General features: G+C 45.9%; 2 protein-coding genes across 3 annotated transcripts; one reads left to right on the forward strand and one right to left on the reverse strand.

Moving 5' to 3' along the window:
- Window positions 1-1725: 1725 nt before the first annotated feature.
- LOC125513442 (protein FAR1-RELATED SEQUENCE 5-like) lies at window positions 1726-15600 on the reverse strand. 2 transcript variants are annotated; one of them, XM_048678560.1, is made up of 11 exons: window positions 15264-15600; window positions 8700-8801; window positions 8442-8630; window positions 8222-8329; window positions 6082-7263; window positions 5638-5994; window positions 4564-4828; window positions 3775-4465; window positions 3230-3691; window positions 2870-3157; window positions 1726-2750 (listed from the first exon to the last, which is right to left on the reverse strand). In XM_048678560.1, exons 9-11 carry the CDS (start codon window positions 3647-3649, stop codon window positions 2031-2033), a joined length of 1428 nt encoding a protein of 475 aa, XP_048534517.1. In that variant the 5' UTR covers window positions 3650-3691; window positions 3775-4465; window positions 4564-4828; window positions 5638-5994; window positions 6082-7263; window positions 8222-8329; window positions 8442-8630; window positions 8700-8801; window positions 15264-15600; the 3' UTR covers window positions 1726-2030. The 2 variants fall into 2 exon arrangements, with proteins under 2 accessions (XP_048534517.1, XP_048534518.1); XM_048678561.1 differs by lacking the exon at window positions 15264-15600 and adding an exon at window positions 8983-9598.
- On the forward strand, window positions 12012-14685 carry LOC125513441 (receptor-like protein 2). Its single transcript, XM_048678559.1, has one exon. It carries the CDS (start codon window positions 12441-12443, stop codon window positions 14574-14576), a length of 2136 nt encoding a protein of 711 aa, XP_048534516.1. The 5' UTR covers window positions 12012-12440; the 3' UTR covers window positions 14577-14685.
- Window positions 15601-20470: the final 4870 nt, after the last annotated feature.

Genomic DNA, 20470 nt, shown 5'->3' on the forward strand with positions numbered 1-20470 from the left:
GATCTTCACGAAGTAGGCGATCTCCTTGCCCTTACAAACTCCTTGGTTCAACTCCACAATCTTGTCGGAGGCTCCCAAGTGACACCTAGCCAATCTAGGAGACACCACTCTCCAAGAAGTAACAAATGGTGTGTAGGTAATGAACTCCTTGCTCTTGTGCTTCAAATGATAGTCTCCCCAACACTCAACTCTCTCTCATAGGATTTGGATTTGGTGGAAAGAAGGTTTGAGTGGAAAGCAACTTGGGAAGGCTAGAGATCAAGATTCATATGGTAGGAATGGAATGTCTTGGTCTCAACACATGAGTAGGTGGTTCTCTCTCAGAACATATGAGTTGGAATGGTGTGTGTGTTCTGATGGCTCTCTCGTCGAATGAGAAGAAGGTGGAGGGGTATATATAGCCTCCACACAAAATCCAACCGTTACACAGTTTTCCAATCTCGGTGGGACCGAATCAATAAGCTCGGTCAAACCGAAAAAGTAAACCTAGTGACCGTTAGAGATTTTCGGTGGGACTGACATGCAACTCGGTAGGACCGATATGGTTAGGGTTTGGGCATAACGTAATCTCGGTGAGACCGATTACACAAACTCGGTGAGACCGAATTTGGTAATTAGCTAACCAGAGAGTTGGTCAGGCAAAATCGGTGGGACCGATTTGCTCTTTCGGTGAGACCGAGTGGAACTCGGTGAGACCGAAAAGTTACAAAGGGGAAACACTGAGTTTACATTGCAATCTCGGTGGGACCGATTCGCTCTTTCGGTGAGACCGAAAAGTTACGAAAGGGAAACAGAGAGTTTGCAACCCCATCTCGGTGAGACCGAGATCCTTATCGGTAGAACCGAATTGCTAGGGTTTGGCAGTGGCTAATGACAAGTGAAACTCGGTGGCGCCGGATAGGAAGAATCGGTAGGACCAAGTTTGTCTTAGGGTTTAGGTCATATGTGGATATGGGAAAGTAGCTGAGGGTTTTGGAGCATATCACTAAGCACATGAAGCAAGAGGCTCATTAAGCAACACCTCATCCCTCCTTGATAGTATTGGCTTTTCCTATGGACTCAATGTGATCTTGGATCACTAAAATATAAAATGAAGAGTCTTGAGCTTTTGAGCTTGAGCCAATCCTTTGTCCTTAGCATTTTGAGGGTTCCACTTTCACATCCATGCCATGCCAATCATTGAGCTTTCCTGAAATAATCATCTTGGAATAGCATTAGCTCAATGAGCTATATGTTGTTATGAATTACCAAAACCACCTAGGGATAGTTGCACTTTCAACTGCCCTGCGTTAGTGCCTCAACAGCCCGCGTGCTCTCAGGACCGACGCCCTGCGCTGGAACCGAATGTGCGGGCGAAGCAGGCAGCTAAAACCAACTACAGAGGAGAAAGCTACAGGGGGCACCATGCAGATCTGGGAGTCTGAATGACCGAGGAAGGAGAACCAAAGTGAGGAAGAGGTCGACCAGTGGAGAAGAGCTGCCTACCAGCATCACCCAGCCATTGGTTTAAATAGCCCACTGGCGATTCCCCCCCCCCCACACACACACACACCCCCAGCCCCACAACAATTCAAAAATTTGAAAAACCGCAAGCACGAATATACGACTTTGCACACATACCCGAGCCATCAATTCTGGAACGGCCCCAGCATATGCGTACGACTGCACAAGCTGTTCAAAAGGTAGGCACATATCATAATTTCAGATGACAAAAACAAGCTTCCATCTACAGCAAACCACACAGCGAGCTAGCATGTCGTTTTTTAAACCAAACCACCTCACAGCAAACCCAAATGAGTCCTAAGTAGCTGAAATTAAACATCACTTGAAAAGTTAACAAACCTACAGCACATCCTGAGGCTCAGAAACTAAAACACCGAAATAACAGCTAAAAAATAGCAACCTACGTCCAGTCCCCCAAAGACAGGCACAACTTTTATTAGAATTACAAGCCAACAGTCCTAACAAGCAGAAAACATAATACTCTCGACTGATTCAATCAAAGTTTGCATCATATCATGGAATGGACATCATTCCACTGGTCCGTCGCGAGGCCTCTTCACAAACGGCAACACTGGGTTGAAACAACTTGTTTTCTTGTGCCCAGCCACACCGCAATTGCCACATGTAGGGATTTTGCGGGGTTTCTTAAGAAGGTCCCCCCTGCGGGGGCACGTCGTGCTCTTGTGCCCTTTCTCTCTACAAACAGTGCAAAATCTTGATCGCGCGTATTTGATCTCATATCCAGGCTTGTCCCTCACCGTTGTCGGCCTACCCTTCTGCTTCTTCCTATCAGGGGCCAATAAAGTGGATAATGGATGCCTGGAATCACCTCCCACAGAGACAGATCCAAGGCCACATTCAGTTGAGATGAACATCTCAGAACGCTCATCTTCTTGATGCGCGCCGTCTGCCATCATAGTCATGGTTGGATTGGCTGACTCTCCAACTTGGGTTTGGTCAACCAAACTTTTCCCATCTTTGATCGCTGCCAAAACGGTCAGTTCAGCCTTGCCTGCAATTAAAATGTCCATTGCTCTATCGAATGCATCAACATTGCTGTCACCGAGCTGCACAAACTCGAGTGCTGTCAGGTGTAGTGCAGTATGCCGGTAGGATGACAACCGCGGAGGGCCTTGATCTTTCTGGTAATGGATGAGGTGAAGCGGCAAGTTGTCGCAGGCATCTATTGTCCATCGCTTCATTACATGAAAGCTAGGTATCTTCCGCACCCCCAAATGAAGAAGAACCTAGATGTAAAGACAGGTCGGGTTGTTGGATAACATTCAGACATGAAGATAAAAAGATGGGTCACAAATTTTTTTTCAATTGAAGGAATTCGCATAGAGGTGGTAGAGTCAGGGATAACCTTGATATCATGGCAACAAAGCATCCCCATGTGCTCAAACAAGCCGCATTCGCCTGTGTACCGAGCGCCACCTTCATGGACATCGACAGTATGCATCTCGCGGCACCACTTCTCTCGCTTCTCAGCTTCAATGTGCCGCACATGGTACCTCGTGCCTCGTTCGACTTCCTCGACATCATATCTTACCGCATGGTACAAAGCCTGACCAAACATCTCAAACATCGTCCGGGTGTACACCTGGCTCGCATGCTCTTCCCGAGGAAAATTGTATCGGAGAACTACACCGCCCTGCCAGGAAGCCAGCCGAAACTTGTTAGCAAAAAAGACAGTAACGCACGGTTAAGTTCTGGTCGCACATACCAGCCTTGTTCTCTTCTCTTGGAACCCTTCTTCAGCTTCTCGGTCGAACTGAAACTTGCTGTATTGTTTCACAAATAGGTTCATGGGGCAAGCCGGGGGAATGTAGCCCTTCAACAAATGGTTCGCACTTTCGCTCCTTTGTGTACTAGTTTGCTTCGCACAGAACTTGCCACTAAAATAAGGTTTTGCCCACTTGTGCATAACCTCGAAAATCTGGATCAGGAAGGTGTTGTTGTGGAGCTTGTATCTGTCAAGCAGATCAGCCCAAGCAGCTTCGAACTCATCGACAGTTAGCATTTCATTGACAACCTTGTGCAACGCCGCCCTAAAATCACTCCGTTTCGTGTAATGCGGCCCGAGGTGCTCTTTCGCCTTCCGAAGCACATGCCACTTACACCAGCGGTGTGTGGTACCAGGCATCGTTTGTTCTATATATAGCGACCTCCATAGCCCGCGCTTGATCTGCAAATACCAAATCCTTATCAGGCTTCATACCAAATGCAAAAAAAACATAAATCAGGGGAATGGTGCGGTAGTAAACCAACCTGTTAGTATTGTTTTTGGAGGCCTTCCACCCATCAGTCTAATAAACTCGGTGAATACCCAATTAAAACTCTCAATTGTTTCTTCCCTCATCATGCCCCCCCCATGATGATGCTCTGGAAGTGATTGTTCACCCCCACAAACAACCCGAAAGGCATGTCATATAGATTTGTCTTGTAAGTTGTGTCAAATGTTATGACATCACCGAAATTGTGGTACTGCATCTTGCTTCTACCATTAGTCCACAGCAGGGTTTTTATCTTGCTTTCTTTATCAACCTCAACCACATACGAGAACTCTGGATCATTTGACCCCAGCTCGGAGAATGCATCCATAGTCTTGCGCACATCATCGTCTGCCTGCTCCCTACTAAGCTTTCCACAGAAAGTTCTAAGGCACCTCTTCGTAAATGGCACGTTCTCCATTCTCCCAAACAGACTACCAATGATGTTGTACACCTTCCCCAGATTAACATTGTTCTGCCGCAACTGCTTCACAAGGTCCCTGGTGTACGTGTCAATGCGCCGGTGTGATGGCCAGTGCAGCTTCTCCGCACAAGTCCGAAGGAGTTCATGGTTGTGAGAAGCACGGTTCTCCGATACATACCCCCCCCCCGTCATCCATCCGGTGTAGACGCAGCATGGCGGCACAATTGCTCCTCATGGATGAGTTGTTCTCCCTCTCTGGTTTGCCCTGCAATTCATTTCAACAGGAAATTCACCCAAAAAAAATGTCAGCTTCCTTCTGTAGAGAACAAGTTGCACTTTCTCAAAAGCAGGTTAGTATCTTACAGCACAGCCGCATACGATCTCCTGCATACACTTGGTCCCATTGACATTTTGCCTGCTCTTGCCGTAACGAATCCCAAAGCCAACTTCCCACGAATAAAGATTGTAAAATTCATACGCCTATGGCAGAGAATCGAAAATTATGCCAAGCGCGGGGTTGACAACTACATTAGTCCCCCTGTCAGCAAATCCTCTTATGGCAGCCTCTAGTGCCGGCACACGATCAACTACTACCGACCGCTCGTCTGGTCCTTGTGGCCCTCTTGCCCTGCCAACATTAGCAGGAGAACAAGTAAGAAAAACACGAAAGCATGCCGGTATTGGGGATAACTATTTTTCATTTCAATTTTGCATTTTCATTTCATTCATAAAAATCAATAAGTCGTGGCCAGTGTGACGGCAAGTGTAATGAAAACGGGACACCATTCCCCCTGAAACTAACCCCTGCAAGGACACTAGTTTAGTACTACGCAATTTGCGGTTTTCGCGGCAACTAGGTTAACCTGAGCATTACTTGTAACCACCCTCAGCTCATGTCCCCAGCCTTATGTGTTCGTGATAGGAAAATACAAAACCCAGCTAGACTAATGTGCCAATTCGCCGAGGTTGCCCCTACTAGTCTGGATTCAGATTACCGGACCAGTGATCAAAACTACCGCAGGCGCGTTGTCCGGCCAACATCCTGAAAGTGGAACCCAAACTATAACTGAACGGAGTGCGATTGCCAAGGCCATCCACTCCAGCAAGACCGTTGTTGCCTGGGAGCTGCAAATTCGGGAACTTTGTGGTAATATATTGCTATCCTGGCTATGTTTGGCTAAAGGCCTTAATCGTCATACTTTCACGCCTTTTTCATTAATCCCATATAATACGATTTGGCAAAATGATTGGATCTAACTACAGAACCCCCCTCCCCCCCCCAGCATGAGTTGACACCAAGGCATGTACAAAATATACTAAATCAAACCAGATGTTGCAAAGATTGAAATCCGCCAGATAACTAATGCCTAGATGCAAGAATGCCTGGCAATCAATAAAAATGGTTTTCGCACGAGCGTAAGAACATCAACGATATACCTGCGCTTCCAGCCAACTCTGATGGTGGTGCTTGCGGCTGCTCGGGCACAGTGGGGGGAGGACTATACCGAGCCACGTGAGACGACGGGTGGCGCCGACCCAGCGGCGCTCCTGGACGCCACATCGCCTCCACCAGAGCTGAAAGTGGTATAGGACCCGCCGGAGAACTCTACATCAGGAGAACCCCTCTCTGCCCCCCGCTGCGCGCCCCCCTGATCCGGCGGATGGATGTCAGGAGAGAACGCTTGCACGACTGCATCCGAGGAGCCTACGACCAAGGCGGCCGCCGCGGCGACGCCGCCGCCCGAGATGGACGCCCCCAAGCGCCCTCCTGGATCTCTGGCCGCCGACGTCGATCTGCAACACCGGCGAGCGTACCAACATCGTTAGTTGTATACTATATGCTAACTGCAAAAATTATAAAGGAACAGAGATCTCACTCACCCAGATTCTGCGCCGCTCGCCGGCGTCGCCGTTTCGAAAATCGCCATGAGCAGAAAATGACGAACCACGGGGCGCCACCACTGCCTCCGGCTCGTAGCGGTCCTTCGCACAGATGTGAAAAGGAACCCCATGCTAGACGTAGGACAAGGGCCGAACCTGGTCACACTCCACCTAGCCAGGGCCCGCCTGTTAAAATTAATAATGTACCGCCCTGCACGCTCTGAGCGGACTGGCCCCCGCGTACGGCAAAACAGTACGAGGCGACCCCGCCGAAAGCGACGTGTGCGCTGTATTTGCGTGTATCCATCGAATGTATGCCCGTTTAATTACTTTCACGTTTTCTTTGCACACATCACCTCGCGCGCCGCGGCCGTCGATGCGCTGCGTGCATCTGCCGCTGCGTGCAGGAAGGCCGCTCTCGTGTCTGGAAGTCTGAATGGAGCGACCGAGGAGGGGAAGACCGGAAGAGGGAACAGGAACACCAAGCCACCAATGAGTGGAGGGTGAATTATTGGTTCCCTGCGCAAGAGAAATTACTGCTCGGACCCACCAATGAGTGGAGGGTGAATTATTGATGCTGCTGCATGTCTGCTCTGCTTGACTTGCAACTTTGCAAGTCTTCACAGCTCCGACATGACCAAACATTCACATTACCACGTGGAAAAATCATGCCTCTCTACCGTTCAGAAAAGAAAAGGCCCATAGATTGGAGAGGCCCTTATTTCTGCAGCTTGACATGTATTACAGGACGCGTTCCCTGGCAGCCCTTCCAAAATAGTAATTTTCTGTCCCCCCCTGTCTAGGATAGGAAAGTACCTGGCCCCCGCTCCCGATTCCTCGCACCATCGAGCCACGGAACTCACGTGATCCTCCCTCCCCACGTGTTTCCCTCCTCCACCCCCTGGGCGTCTCCCCACCAAATCGCCCAGCCCCATCTTCTTCTCTCCCAACCCACAAAGGGACAACTCCCAGATACAGAAAACTCTCCACAATCCTCCAATGGTGGTTGGTTTAGGATTTGTTCTCCAGGCAATTCCTATTGACTAAGGGTAGAAAAAGCACAGAAAAAGGTCAGATTTAGCTTTCACTTTCCCCCATGATTGTGTGCCTCTTTCATCCTTGTCCCCTGGGTTACTGAAGAACACAAGCCTTCCTTTCCCTTTCCCCATGATCTGCACAAGGCTGCAGTTCGAAAAAATGTGTAAGAATATGTACTAGATAAAAAACAGAAATACAAAGTTGCATAGGTGCTGTTAATTGCTGCAAATGTCAGATTTTTTGCCCAATTGCTTTGATGGATTTGTTGTTCTGCTTAATAAGTTGGTAGAAACACAAGTATGTTTGCTGGTAAAGCAACTTGCTTGGCCTGTTTTGAGCAACTGTAGATCGTAAGCAAGGTGCGTGTAGATGTTTAGGCAAGCTTCAAGCCCTATTGGGGCAAATCCAGGAGTGTTGTGCCACAACTGGTTGTTTAAAGCAAGTTAAGTGTTATGGTTAGGCAACTTACATGTTAAGATTAAGCAAAAAGGGTGGGGAGTCAATGTAAAAAAGGCTGGTTGAAGGAAAATAATGGTAGGCAAGTTTGAGGGTTTGTTTGGGCAAAATTAGGACAAATGTGAAGCAAGAAATACCGGTATGGGTATTATGAAGCAAAACTCCAGATGTTTTTAGCCAGCTAAGTGCTACTTCCTCCGTATGAAAAAGCTTGTCCCAAACTTGTCTCTCAAATGGATGTATCTAGCACTAACTTGGCGCTAGATACATCCATTTGAGGGACAAGCTTTTTCGGATGGACGGAGTATGTTTTAGGCAACTTACATGTTATGTTTAAGCAAAGGATGAACATGATGTGTAACAAAACTGGTTGCAAGAAAACAATGGTAGGCAAAGTTTTAGGGCTTGTTTTGTGCAAATTCAGTAGTACTGTGAATCAAACATGAAACTGGCATGGGTATTCTTCTGAAGCAAAATTTCATGTGTTTTCGGCAACTTTGGTGATATGTTTAGGCAACTTACATGTCATGATTAAGAAAGAAAGAAATGAATGTAAAAAAAAGATGGTTGAAGAAAAATAAGGTTAGGCAAGAAAGGATTACTACTATGCAACAACTGTTGTCATATAGAGATAGATTTATGGTACCTGGTGTCAGAAATTGACTGAAAGTGACTTGAGCTTGGCCTTGTTGAACAGGTACAAGAAGTTTATTCAGCTTGAAAAGCCTTGCAGGCGATGCCCTGTTCTCTTATTCTAGAAGAAAAATACAACAACAGATGAAACATGTGTATTTCCTGGACAGTTAGGCAACTTGACATCAGAACTTGGGCAAGTTTTGATCAAAAGTGAAGCAACTGTGTATTACCTCGTTAGATCCGGTCTTTTGACATTTTGCTTTTGATGGTTGTTCCACGACAGTGTCTTTCTTAGAATTTCAATCACCATATGTGGAAACACTCGAATTGCTGTTGATGTCCAACAGACGTTTGCCACTGGCAGCAATCTCCTTTCTTCCTCAACGCTGGTACCCAATAAAGGGTGTGCTTCTCTAGCCCTGCAACAAGAACACGCAACAAGTTAAAAGAACACACAACAAGTTTATTGAATCTTTTTTCGGACACACCTCGTGATGATCTTCAATCACATGTGAGGGATCAGCATCACGATTAACTGCATAATGATCTTCTTGAATGCCATTTTTGCTTGGTTCATCCATTAGTTCCTACTACACAAAAAGAAAAAGAGTGCATTCAGATGACTTTCTGGATATCGTCCCTCGGATACTGGCAACTCACATACCAATTCCAGGCAAGTAAACCCAAAAAAACAGGCGAATCGCCTTCCAATGCACACCGAAAAATAATAAAAACATGACTCATCTGAGGCATCTGTTGTTGTTAACGTACCCAGATCATCATGGACAAAATCATCTAAGGCATGTGTTGTCGTTGACATGAGGCGCCTCAAAAATGAAAGCACGTGGCTGTAAAAAACAGGGGGGAGAATACCCCCATTCGGCACCCCCAATTAAAAAAATCCCAATGTAGCAAAACAAGAGATAAAACATACAATGATAATGTGTTGTCACATTTAAACTTCAAGTATAAAATTACCCCAATTATTATGAAATGTTAAGGAAAATAAATGAAGAGCAAGGTTCATGTGTTATTTGAGGCAACTACATACGAAATTTGAGGCAATTATTATGAAAAAATAACAAACACATGGAGACTACTAACCAGTATATGCACCACATATAAAAAATGATTGAAAGGTAGCAACTCGTATTGGGTTTGTAGGCAATTTCCATAGATAATGTAGCAACCTCATCAGCTTGCTAGCCGAATTAAAATAAATAGCGAAAGTCAGGAGCAACTACAACTTGGTTTGTAGGCAATTTGCATACAAGTTTCAGGCAAATAAATGTGGACCTATATTATGCGGAACATCAAGTTGTGTTGTGTCCCATGGACAAATGCTTTAGTTATTGCAGGCAAGTTGTGCTCTAATCTAAGCAAATTGCATACTATTATCCAAGCAAACCAGGTTTTTTCTTTAGAGAAGGATTAAAAGGCAGCAACTCATACTGGGTTTGTAGACAATTTCCATAGATTTGCAGCCAACTTCATTAGCTTGCTTTCCGAAGAAAATTAAAATAGGGATACAAACAGCTGCCGTTGACCCTTAGAGCAAGTCCAATAGACAGGAACAAGAACTACTAACAAAAAAATCATGCAAGTTTGGATAGTCCAATAGAAGCAAATGAGCTACTAATAGCTCAATATCATTGTTTTTAAGGCGTCCTGCATTGGACGCTTAGGACGCTTAAGTGATAAGGCGCCCGCGGGCAGCGCCCTTAACAAATATGGCCCGCCTTAGGCGTCGCCTAGGCGCTAGAGCGGGTGGGTGCTCGCCTGGGTAGGTCGCCTTACCGCCCTTAAAAACATGCTCAATATAAATCTTGTTTTCCCCGCTTTATTATATGCTGTAATCACTTGGACACAGATAAGCAAATTATCTATTCAGTTCTCATACATGACACCATGTATAGTGGCTAAAAAAGAATTAGATGATAAACGAAACAACAGATTACTTAATAATGCAGTCTCTTTTTTGCCATGTGTTATGAATATAATCATAGTAGAGAGTTTATACTTGCTACTATCATCTCTCCGAACTATCACAGCAGATCAACCCAAGCCAATGCACCTTGTGCTAAGAAACATCATCACGCATAGGGGAAGCACAATTACAGAAATGGAAGGAGAGAAAGGAAAAAAATACTCCTTTAAATTGCAGCCATCACCAGCAACAATTCAAGAGAAAGGCACCAACACCATCATCCACCTGCTACCTCGGTGCAATTTTTCTGCTCCAGACCTCCAGTTCAAGCTACAGCCAGCACCTGTACACGGTCACAAGTAAAAGTTCAGACATCGGAGCTGGGGCAGCTGTAGGATGCAGCAGGAGATAGCAGTAGGGAGAAGGAGGTGCACCAGCAGCTAGCAGCAGGAGGTCGAGGCCATCCCTGATGTGGCCTGCGGCGAGATGCTTGAGAGGAAGAGGCCCGCTACAACGGCGTCGGTGCCAGCGCCACTGAACGAGGAGCGTGGGGGTGGTGCGCGCTCGCCTTCCTCGTGGAGATGGGTGCGCGCTCGCCTTCGGAGGACGCGAAGGCGGCCAACACGGACACGGCCTTGTCGCGGGAGGCTGGGAGGAGGTCGCCGGAGTCGAGAATCGCGGCGACCGCGAAGACGACGGCAGCAAGGAGCCGACGGATTCGGCGAGCGAAAATCTGGGGCGGGGGAGAAGCCTGTGGATTTGTCACCTTGGCCCCTGACGCCGGCTAGGGAGACAAGCAGGCGCTCGCGGAGTGCGGCGCGGCCGGCGCCGCGGATCGACGAACGCAGCGGTGGATTTGGGAGAAGAAACAGGCATGCGCTTGTGGATGTGAGAGTGTGGGTTTGGTTGGGGCCCACTTCCACTGTGTGTTGTTCGTTTGCGTTTCCCTTCGCTCCGTAAAACCCGACCACGGAACACCTGGCGATCGGGATCCTGATCGGACGGCTCGTAAGGGTGTGTGCTCAAGACCTCTAAATAGCAAAGCTTTGCTTTAAAGAATTTAGGTTGTTGTATAATAATAAGATCAGAATATCAAGAAAATGACATAGTGCACATGACGTGGATACCTTAATTATTGATTAAACTAGTAAGTGACAGTGATTCTTGTTAAGTCTTAGAAAAAGAATAAAACCTTTATTACAGATTAGATGAAATGGCACAGCTTCTCATCCAATAATTGGAAAAGAGAACAACATACACCACTTGTTTACTGTGCATGGTAAAGATTAGATGCCACAGAATTTCAACCTCCTGCTGATTCAGTTGCACCCGGTTTAAGGAAAAGGATGTAGCTGTTCGACAAATAAGTAGGAAAGTAGTTTTGACCTGCTCAAGTCAAACCCAATCTAACCCCTGTAGGCCTGCTACATACATGATGTTGCTGTTGTGGGTAGGTGTGCATAGCTTCTGCATTATCTTTTCTTTATGTATGAATTGATACCGACTAAATGAAACTAGGAAGATAGGACAAGACTTCTGGGGAAATCATTTGACCAAGCTAGCTCGCACGGCATACACCCTGCCAACGCAAGTGAAGGGATGCTGGATGCTGAGAACGTGCACACTTGAAGAGCTAGTCGAGGCCATATGATGATCGCTAACAAATTATTCCATCAACCAACTGCACTGGCCAGTGGCCACTTACTGATCGTAGTTACAACAAATTATTCCATCAACCAACTGTAGTGAGTACTGACCACTTACTGCTGATAGGTATTTTAACTATAACTGCACCTATTCCATCAACCTAATAATGCAAATCAAAATTGTAAGAAAATGCAAAAAAATGTTCAGTAAACACCCCTTCACCTACCTCATGTGCTCTTCTCCAAATCATGTACGCGAATGCGTCCATCACAGATCACATCTCGCGAATCTGCCAACAAAAAATAGGGATCATCACAAGGTGAATTTTCTCTTCTGCCACCAAATGTCAGTACCTCAGGCATAGCAAAACTGGTAGGAGAAATGGTCAGATTAAGTATTAACACATCAACGTCCTCGGAAGTCAAACTTACAAATAAACCACATTAGATATGCAACATCAGCTAACCGTTGAGGTGTTGACCCAAATTTTATTTTCATCACTGCTCACTACAACCAGACCGGATCAAACAAACTAAAGAACAGAGCAGGTTGTTCCTTTCCCGTCTCGCTCTTTCTTCATCAGATAGTTTGGCACTTCATCCTGACAGACAAAAGCTTAAGTCTGTGGTTTCCAAGCTAGATTCTCGAGGAAACCATGCATCCACTCAGTCACTCACACAGGAACGGTTTTCCCGTTCCTTTCTTCGGTTTGGCTCTTGTGCTACTGGTTTGCTTGGATTCTCCCACCAGTTCCTGCACAGACCAGGAGAAGAGCTCCCTACTCCAGCTCCTCACTGGGCTCTCGAGCGATGGCGGCCTCACAGCATCATGGCAAATCGACACTGACTGTTGCACGTGGGAAGGGATCACCTGCAACCAAGATAGGACAGTCACTGATGTTTCGCTGGCATCTCGAGGCCTTAAGGGGTCCATCTCGCCGTTCCTTGGCAACCTCACTGGCCTTTTGCGCCTCAACCTGTCCCAGAACTCGCTGTCCGGTGGGTTGCCACTGGAATTAGTGTCATCCAGCAGCATCCTTGTTCTTGATGTCAGCTTCAACTGCCTGACAGGAGGCCTGAGTGAGTTGCCATCTTCAACCCCTGCACGGCCTCTACAGGTACTGAACATCTCAAGTAACTTTTTTACAGGAAGGTTTCCATCCACAACATGGGAGGTGATGAAGAGCCTGGCCGTGCTTAATGCTAGCACCAACAGTTTCACTGGGCAGATACCCACTACGCCCTGTGTTAGCGCGCCATCTTTTGCTGTGCTTGAACTCAGTTTCAACCAACTCAGTGGAAACATCCCTCCAGGACTCGGTAATTGCTTGGCGTTGAAATTCCTCTGTGCTGGCTACAACAACCTCAATGGGACACTTCCAGATGAACTCTTTAAGGTCAGGTCATTACAGTACATCTCGTTACCTAACAATCGGTTACAAGGAGCGCTAAATGGCATCATCAAACTCACAAATCTTGTCACCCTTGATCTTGGGAAGAATGAGCTCAGTGGAAATATTCCAGATTCCATAGGTGAGCTGAAGGGATTGGAAGAGATCCATTTGGGCCACAACAACATGTCAGGGGAGCTGCCATCAGCTCTCAGCAACTGCACAAATCTCATAACGGTTGACCTCAAGGCAAACCAATTCAGCGGAGAACTTACCAAAGTCAACTTTGTAAGCCTGTCCAAGCTAAGAAAATTAGATCTTGTTTTCAACAACTTCACTGGCACAATTCCAGAAAGCATATACTCCTGCAGCAAGCTGACTGCACTAAGGCTATCTTACAATCATTTCCATGGCCAATTGTCAGAAAAGATAGGCAATCTGAAGTCTCTCCGCTTTCTATCACTTGTTAACCTCTCCCTTACAAATATCACGAGAACACTTAAGATCCTTGAGAGTTCCAGGAGCCTCACCACCCTTTTTATTGGGTTCAACTTCCTGCATGAGACCATGCCAGAGGATGGCATCATTGATGGTTTTGAGAATCTTCAAGTTCTTTCTATGAGTTATTGTTCAATGTCTGGAACAATACCTGATTGGTTATCAAAGGTCACAAATTTGGGGATGTTATTTTTGCAAGGCAATCAACTAACTGGGCCAATACCTGACTGGATTAGCACCCTAAACTTTCTCTTCCATCTAGACATATCAAACAACAGTTTTACAGGGGGAATTTCAACTGCCTTAGCGGAGATGCCAATGCTAAAATCAGATAAGATTGCAGCAAAGGCCTTCTTTGAGCTGCCTGTTTATGTTTTCAGTCCATTTATCCAATACATTAATGCTGGTGCATGTCCGAAAGTGCTTAATCTAGCCGTCAATAAATTCGCTGGTGTGATCCCGGGGGAGATGGGCCAATTAACAGCACTTGTTTCACTTAATTTGAGCTACAACAAATTATCAGGAGAGATCCCAGAACCAATCTGCACCCTCACGAATCTGCAGATGCTCGACTTGTCCAGCAATCATCTTACTGGTACAATTCCGGCCGCACTAAACAATCTGCACTTTCTTTCCAAATTCAACATTTCTAATAATGACTTCGAAGGCCATATTCCAACTGCGGGCCAGCTTAGCACGTTTCCAGATTCTAGCTTTGATGGGAACCCAAAATTGTGTGGTCCTATGATTGCAAACCATTGTGATTCAGCAGAAGCGGGTCCAGAGTTCATCAACACCAGCAAAGAGATTGGCCGTAAAGTCACCTTTGCAATCGCCTTTGGTGCTTTCTTTGCAGTAGGAGTCCTATATGATCAGATGGTCTTAGCCAGATATTTTGGCTAAAACCTTGTAACTGCTATCACTGCCCAAACCGTTACGTGATCTCAAGTAGTTCCCAGTTCAGCAAGACCATGTCAGTGGCTCCAGCCCCAGCAAGAACAACATCCCTTGTAAACCTGCTATCTTGAATTAGTGACGTTTCATTGTTGTACTCCATGTAACAGAAACATGATTAGCAAGTGAGCAACGTTAACAGTGAGCATCATTGTACTCCATGTAACTATTTGTTCAGTATTTACTTTGATTTTTTTTATCAAAGAAGGGCTTCCCCCTTCCGATTTTCATTACTGAAAACCAACATCGACCAAAGTATTTGCCAGTATTTACTTTGATACCTATGCATAGGGTGATGAATGTTTCTTTTGGTAGTTGACCAGAGGACATATAATAAGCAAAATCGCCAACGCGCACATAAGCAATCTGCAGTCTGGCAAACTGAAATCTGTAACTATTTGCAGTCCAGCAATCTGCAGTGAAGGAACCTAAAGCTCGATGCAGAAAAACACGCGCTGAGAGAAAAAATTGTGTAACTATTTGCAGACTCGCTTTGCAGTCTAGCCATCTAACTCCAACCCAGGGTCGCAATTATCCAGAGAGGAAAAAAACGCGCTGAGAGAAAAATTCAGAAATGTCAACGAAGCTAGCACTACGATGTGGAATTAAGCAGCTGCTCCCTGGTTTCCATAATACCTCGGTGAAGGGCTCACGGTACGCCGGGCCTTGGTCGAATCTCCCATCCCCTGCCTGCCTGGCCTCCTCGGACCAACGGAGGCGGGACACGAGCCGCCGCACGCCGCCGTCCTCCAGCGCGCTTAGCGAACCTGGAGCAGCCGGCCCGCCGCCACGCCGGGTCGCCGCGAGTCGCTGCATCCCCCTCGCCGGGGAGCTCCGGGAGGGGGAGGCTTGGTTCGATTTCTGCCTGGCCTCTGGGCTCTGGCCACTGGAAGTGGGACTGCGGGAGCACCAGTGCGGCGGTGCGGCCAAGCCTCGAGACGCCGGCGCACTGAGTTGGGCAGAACTCGACGTTGGGCCTTATGGGTGCAATATTTGGGTTGGCTTGCAGATAACAGTTTGGGCTGGCTTCATCTTGGGCTTCAAATTGGGTGGGCTTAGAGATGCTTCAATGTAGATAAAATTGTACTGCATTCCCCTAAAAAAAGATAAAATTGTACTACATGCCTACAAAAAGATAAAATTATTTCTCAAAAAAAAAGAGATAAATTTGTGCATGTCCCTCAAAAAGGAATAAAATTGGATTCTCCAAAAAGGGACAAAATTGTACGTGCTCTTTTTTTGTGGGAAAGGAACTTTCATACTCAAATAGGATGCTTACAATCAGCAGCTACAATGGTAGCAAAACCTCTAGGCCTCCTTTGGTTTGTTGGAATTTCATAGGAATTCTAGAGGATAAGATTCTTATAGGATTTTTTTTAGAGCCCTTTGGTTCATAGGAATGGATTCCTATTCCTATATAGGATTGGTTCCTATCCTCCACATTTCATAGGAAAATAAAAATGAGCCTAGACTCAATGGAAAATTTCCTTTGGTGTCAACCAAATGACATCTCGTTTCCTATTCCTACTCATAGAATTTGAGATACATGTCATCTCATTTCCTACAAAATTCATATTCCTACGATAATCCTATCCTATGAACCAAATGAAGCCTAGGGCACTAGTAGAAAAAGGGTCAAACATGAAGCACATTAGTGCCGGTTTGAATTTGAGCCGGCACTGCCGGTTCCAACGGCTAGCCGGGCCGCTCTCATTAGTACCGGTTCGTGGCGAACCTTTAGCACCGGTTCGTGCCACGAACCGGTACTAAAGTGAGTGGTGGCAGGATGTTGTCAGTCCGGGGCCCCTACAGCACCTTTAGTACCGGGTCGTATCACGAACCGGTACTAAAGGTCGTCCTACATAGACCCTTCGTCCACTCGAGCTCGCTCTGTTCTTCCCCTTTCTCCTCTCCTCTCTGTTCTTTTTCCTCTTCCTCTCAAGCTCATCACACATTTTGCCCAAGATTAGAAGGCCCGCATCCATTCAAATGATCAAAAAGGTTAGCAACTTTTTCCTTTCATCTCTCATTGCTAGATTAGCTCGTGCAATGCTTTATATAGTGATTGATTTTTGAGTTTAGTAATTTAGGAGGAATTATATATATGTGCTAGTATTTGATTTATATGCAATCTGAGGTCAAAAATAACACTTAGTTTGCATATGTAGGTGTGGTTTACTTAGTACCTTCTAAATCTCCGTCGTAACCACCGTCGATCGCTCGCAACGTCCCGTCGCCGGCACCACCTTGTGGTGAGCCTCTTGTTCATGAAGTTTTATATAAAAAATTGATGTTTGTGTGATTTGGATATATAGTTACTCGTATAATTATCTTACCCATACGTTGTTTGTTATACATAGTGACATGGTTTTGATATCCGTCCCCGTCGGCCCTCGTCCGGGTTATGATTCGGATGTGGTATATTCTCTTTTAAAACTATTCATTGCATTTCATGTTTATGACAAATTATGCCCATCAAGTTGACATAAATATTTGTATGTAGGAGGTAGTTGAACCAGAAATTCCAACCGACCCTATTGTCGAGAGGTTAAATTTAGTTGAAAGAGAAAACGAGGATTTGAAGAAAAAATTGAAAAGAATTGAGGGGAAGAAGATGGAATTGGAGTTGCATGTTGCCGATGTCGTCGATGATCACAAGATTAAGATGGAGAAAATGCGCTTGAAGATTAGAAAGATTAGAAAATATGCCATTCATAGTGAGGCTTGGTATCATTATGCTGTTGGATCAATTGTTACCTCAGTTGCGATCTTGATCGCATTTGTTGTTGCATTTAAATTCTTTAGCTAGAGAGTTATTTGTTTGTTGCATTTAAGTGTTGTATGATCTTTATGTATGAACTTTATGTATTGTATTAATTTGATGTTTTCGGTGCTGTGTATTGAAGATGAGCCGGCAATGGATGTACGATGACCGATGCTCTCCCGAGTTCATTAATGGCGTGCGTACTTTTCTGCTTGCGACTGAGGCAAACAAGCGAGCGGATGGTTTTATGCATTGTCCATGTGCTGGCTGTAAGAATGGTCACAATTACTTTATGTCAAGAACCATTCACGTCCACCTGTTTGAGTCCGGTTTCATGCCCCACTATAATGTTTGGACCAAGCATGGAGAAAGAGGGGTTATGATGGAAGACAATGAAGGAGAAGAGGACGACGACAGCTATCCTGGCCATGGGTTCCCTGAATACGATGATACAACAATGAGGGAAGAAGCTGAGCCGGTAATGCGGGAAGAAGCTGAGCCGGCAATGCGGGAAGAAGCTTAAGAAGAGGCATCGGATGAGCCCGTTGATGATCTAGGTCGGGCTATTGCCGATGCAAAGAGAAACTGTGCAAGTGATTTGGAGAAGAAGAAGTTGCAGCGCATGTTAGAGGATCACAAAAAATTGTTGTACCCGAATTGCGTAGGTGACAAGAAAAAGCTGGGCACCACACTGGAATTGCTGCAATGGAAGGCAGAGAATGGTGTATCTGACAAGGGATTTGGAAAATTGCTAGTAATGATAAAGGATATGCTTCCAAAGGACAACGAATTGCCCGAGAGTACGTACGAAGTAAAGAAGGCTGTCTGCCCTCTAGGGTTAGAGGTGCAGAAGATACATGCATGCCCTAATGATTGCATCCTCTACCGCGGTGAGTACGAGGATTTGAACACTTGCCCGGTATGCGGTGCATTGCGCTATAAGATCAGCCGCGATGACCCTGGTGATGTCGAGGGTGAGCGCCCCAGGAAGAAGATTCCTGCCAAGATGATGTGGTATGCTCCTATAATACCACGGTTGAAACGTTTGTTTCAAAACAAAGAGCATGCCAAGGCGATGCGATGGCACAGAGAAGACCGTAAGAAAGACGGAAAGTTGAGAGTACCCGCTGACGGGTCGCAGTGGAGAAAAATCGAAAGAAAGTACGGGAAGGAGTTTGCAGATGACGCAAGGAATGTATGGTTTGGTCTAAGCGCAGATGGCATTAATCCTTTTGGGGAGCAGAGTAGCAACCATAGCACCTGGCCTGTGACTCTATGTTTATATAACCTTCCTCCTTGGTTGTGCATGAAGCTGAAGTTCATTATGATGCCAGTGCTCATCCAAGGCCCTAAGCAACCCGGCAACGACATTGATGTGTACCTAAGGCCATTAGTTGAAAAACTCTTACAACTATGGAATGGAACAGGTGTACGTGCGTGGGATGAGCACATGGGGGAAGAAGTTGACCTAAAGGTGTTGTTGTTCGTGACCATCAATGATTGGCCTGCTCTCAGTAACCTTTCAGGACAGACAAACAAGGGATACCGCGCATGCACGCACTGTTTAGACGATACCGACAGTATATATTTGGCTAATTGTAAGAAGAATGTGTAGGGACATCGTCGATTTCTTCCGAGCAGGCATCCCGTAAGAAAGAAAGGCAAGCATTTCAAAGGTGAGGCGGATCACCGGACGAAGCCTCGCCACCATACTGGTGCTAATGTACATGATATGGTCAAGGATTTGAAGGTGGTCTTTGGAAAGGGTCCTGGTGGACAACCTGTTCCGAATGACGCTAACGGCCGCGCACCCATGTGAAAGAAGAAATCTATATTTTGGGACCTGCCCTATTGGAAAGACCTAGAGGTCCGCTCTGCAATCGACGTGATGCACGTGACGAAGAATCTTTGTGTGACCCTGCTTGGCTTCTTGGGCGTGTATGGAAAGACAAAAGATACACCTGAGGCACGGGAGGACCAGTAACGTATGCACGGAAAAGACGGCATACATCAGGGTCATGCAAGCTACGCTCTTACCAAAGAAGAGAAGGAAATCTTCTTTAAATGCCTGCTCAGTATTAAGATACCGTCTGACTTCTCGTCGAATATAAAGGGAATAATAAACATGGCAGAGAAAAAGTTCCAGAACCTAAAGTCTCATGACTGCCACGTGATTATGACGCAACTGCTTCCAGTTGCATTGAGGGGGCTTCTACCGGAAAACGTTCGATTAGCCATTGTGAAGCTATGTGCATTTCTCAATGCAATCTCTCAGAAGGTAATCGATCCAGAAATCATACCAATGTTAGAGAATGATTTGGTGCAATGTCTTGTCAGTTTCGAGTTGGTGTTCCCACCATCCTTCTTCAACATCATGACGCACGTCCTAGTTCACCTATGCGAAGAGATTAACGTTTTGGGTCCTGTATTTCTACACAATATGTTCCTCTTTAAGAGGTACATGGGAGTCTTAAAGAAATATGTTCATAACCGTGCTAGGGCAGAAGGAAGCATCTCCAAGGGCCATGAAAATGAGGAGGTCATTGAGTTTTGTATTGACTTTATTCCTGACCTTAAGCCGATTGGTGTTCCTGAATCGCGGCATAAGGGCAGACTGGATGGAAAAGGCACGCTAGGAGGGGAACAAATAATATGTATGGACGGACATTCTCTCACTGAAGCACACTACATAGTTCTACAGAATTCCGCCTTGGTGGCTCCGTATATGGATAAACACAAGAATTTGCTACGCTCCAAACACCCGGAGCGGTCTGATGACTGGATTACACGTGAACAAATCAGGAGTTTCGCCAGCTGGTTGTAGACACGTACCATGCATGACACCTTTATTGAAGATGACCTGTATTTGCTGTCCCAGTTACCATCTTCGAATATAATGACTTTTAAAGGGTACGAGATAAATGGTAATACATTTTACACGATCGCCCAAGATAAGAAGAGCACCAACCAAAACAGTGGTGTCCGCTTTGATGCAGAAACCAAGACGGGAAAGGAAACATATTATAGTTATATACAGGACATATGGGAACTTGACTATCGACGTGGTTTGAAGGTCCCT

Source organism: Triticum urartu, chromosome 6 (genome assembly GCF_003073215.2).
Source record: "Triticum urartu cultivar G1812 chromosome 6, Tu2.1, whole genome shotgun sequence".
In the NCBI taxonomy this organism is placed as follows: domain Eukaryota; kingdom Viridiplantae; phylum Streptophyta; class Magnoliopsida; order Poales; family Poaceae; genus Triticum; species Triticum urartu.

Coding starts and splice junctions, on each gene's coding strand:
- LOC125513442 (XM_048678560.1), bottom strand. CDS start 3,649: ATGCCTGGTACCACACACCGCTGGTGTAAGTGGCATGTGCTTCGGAAG. Junction 3,158..3,229: donor AAGAGAAGAGAACAAGGCTG/GTATGTGCGACC, acceptor GCTTCCTGGCAG/GGCGGTGTAGTTCTCCGATA. Junction 2,751..2,869: donor TTTGTTGCCATGATATCAAG/GTTATCCCTGAC, acceptor CTTTACATCTAG/GTTCTTCTTCATTTGGGGGT.
- LOC125513441 (XM_048678559.1), top strand. CDS start 12,441: ATGCATCCACTCAGTCACTCACACAGGAACGGTTTTCCCGTTCCTTTC.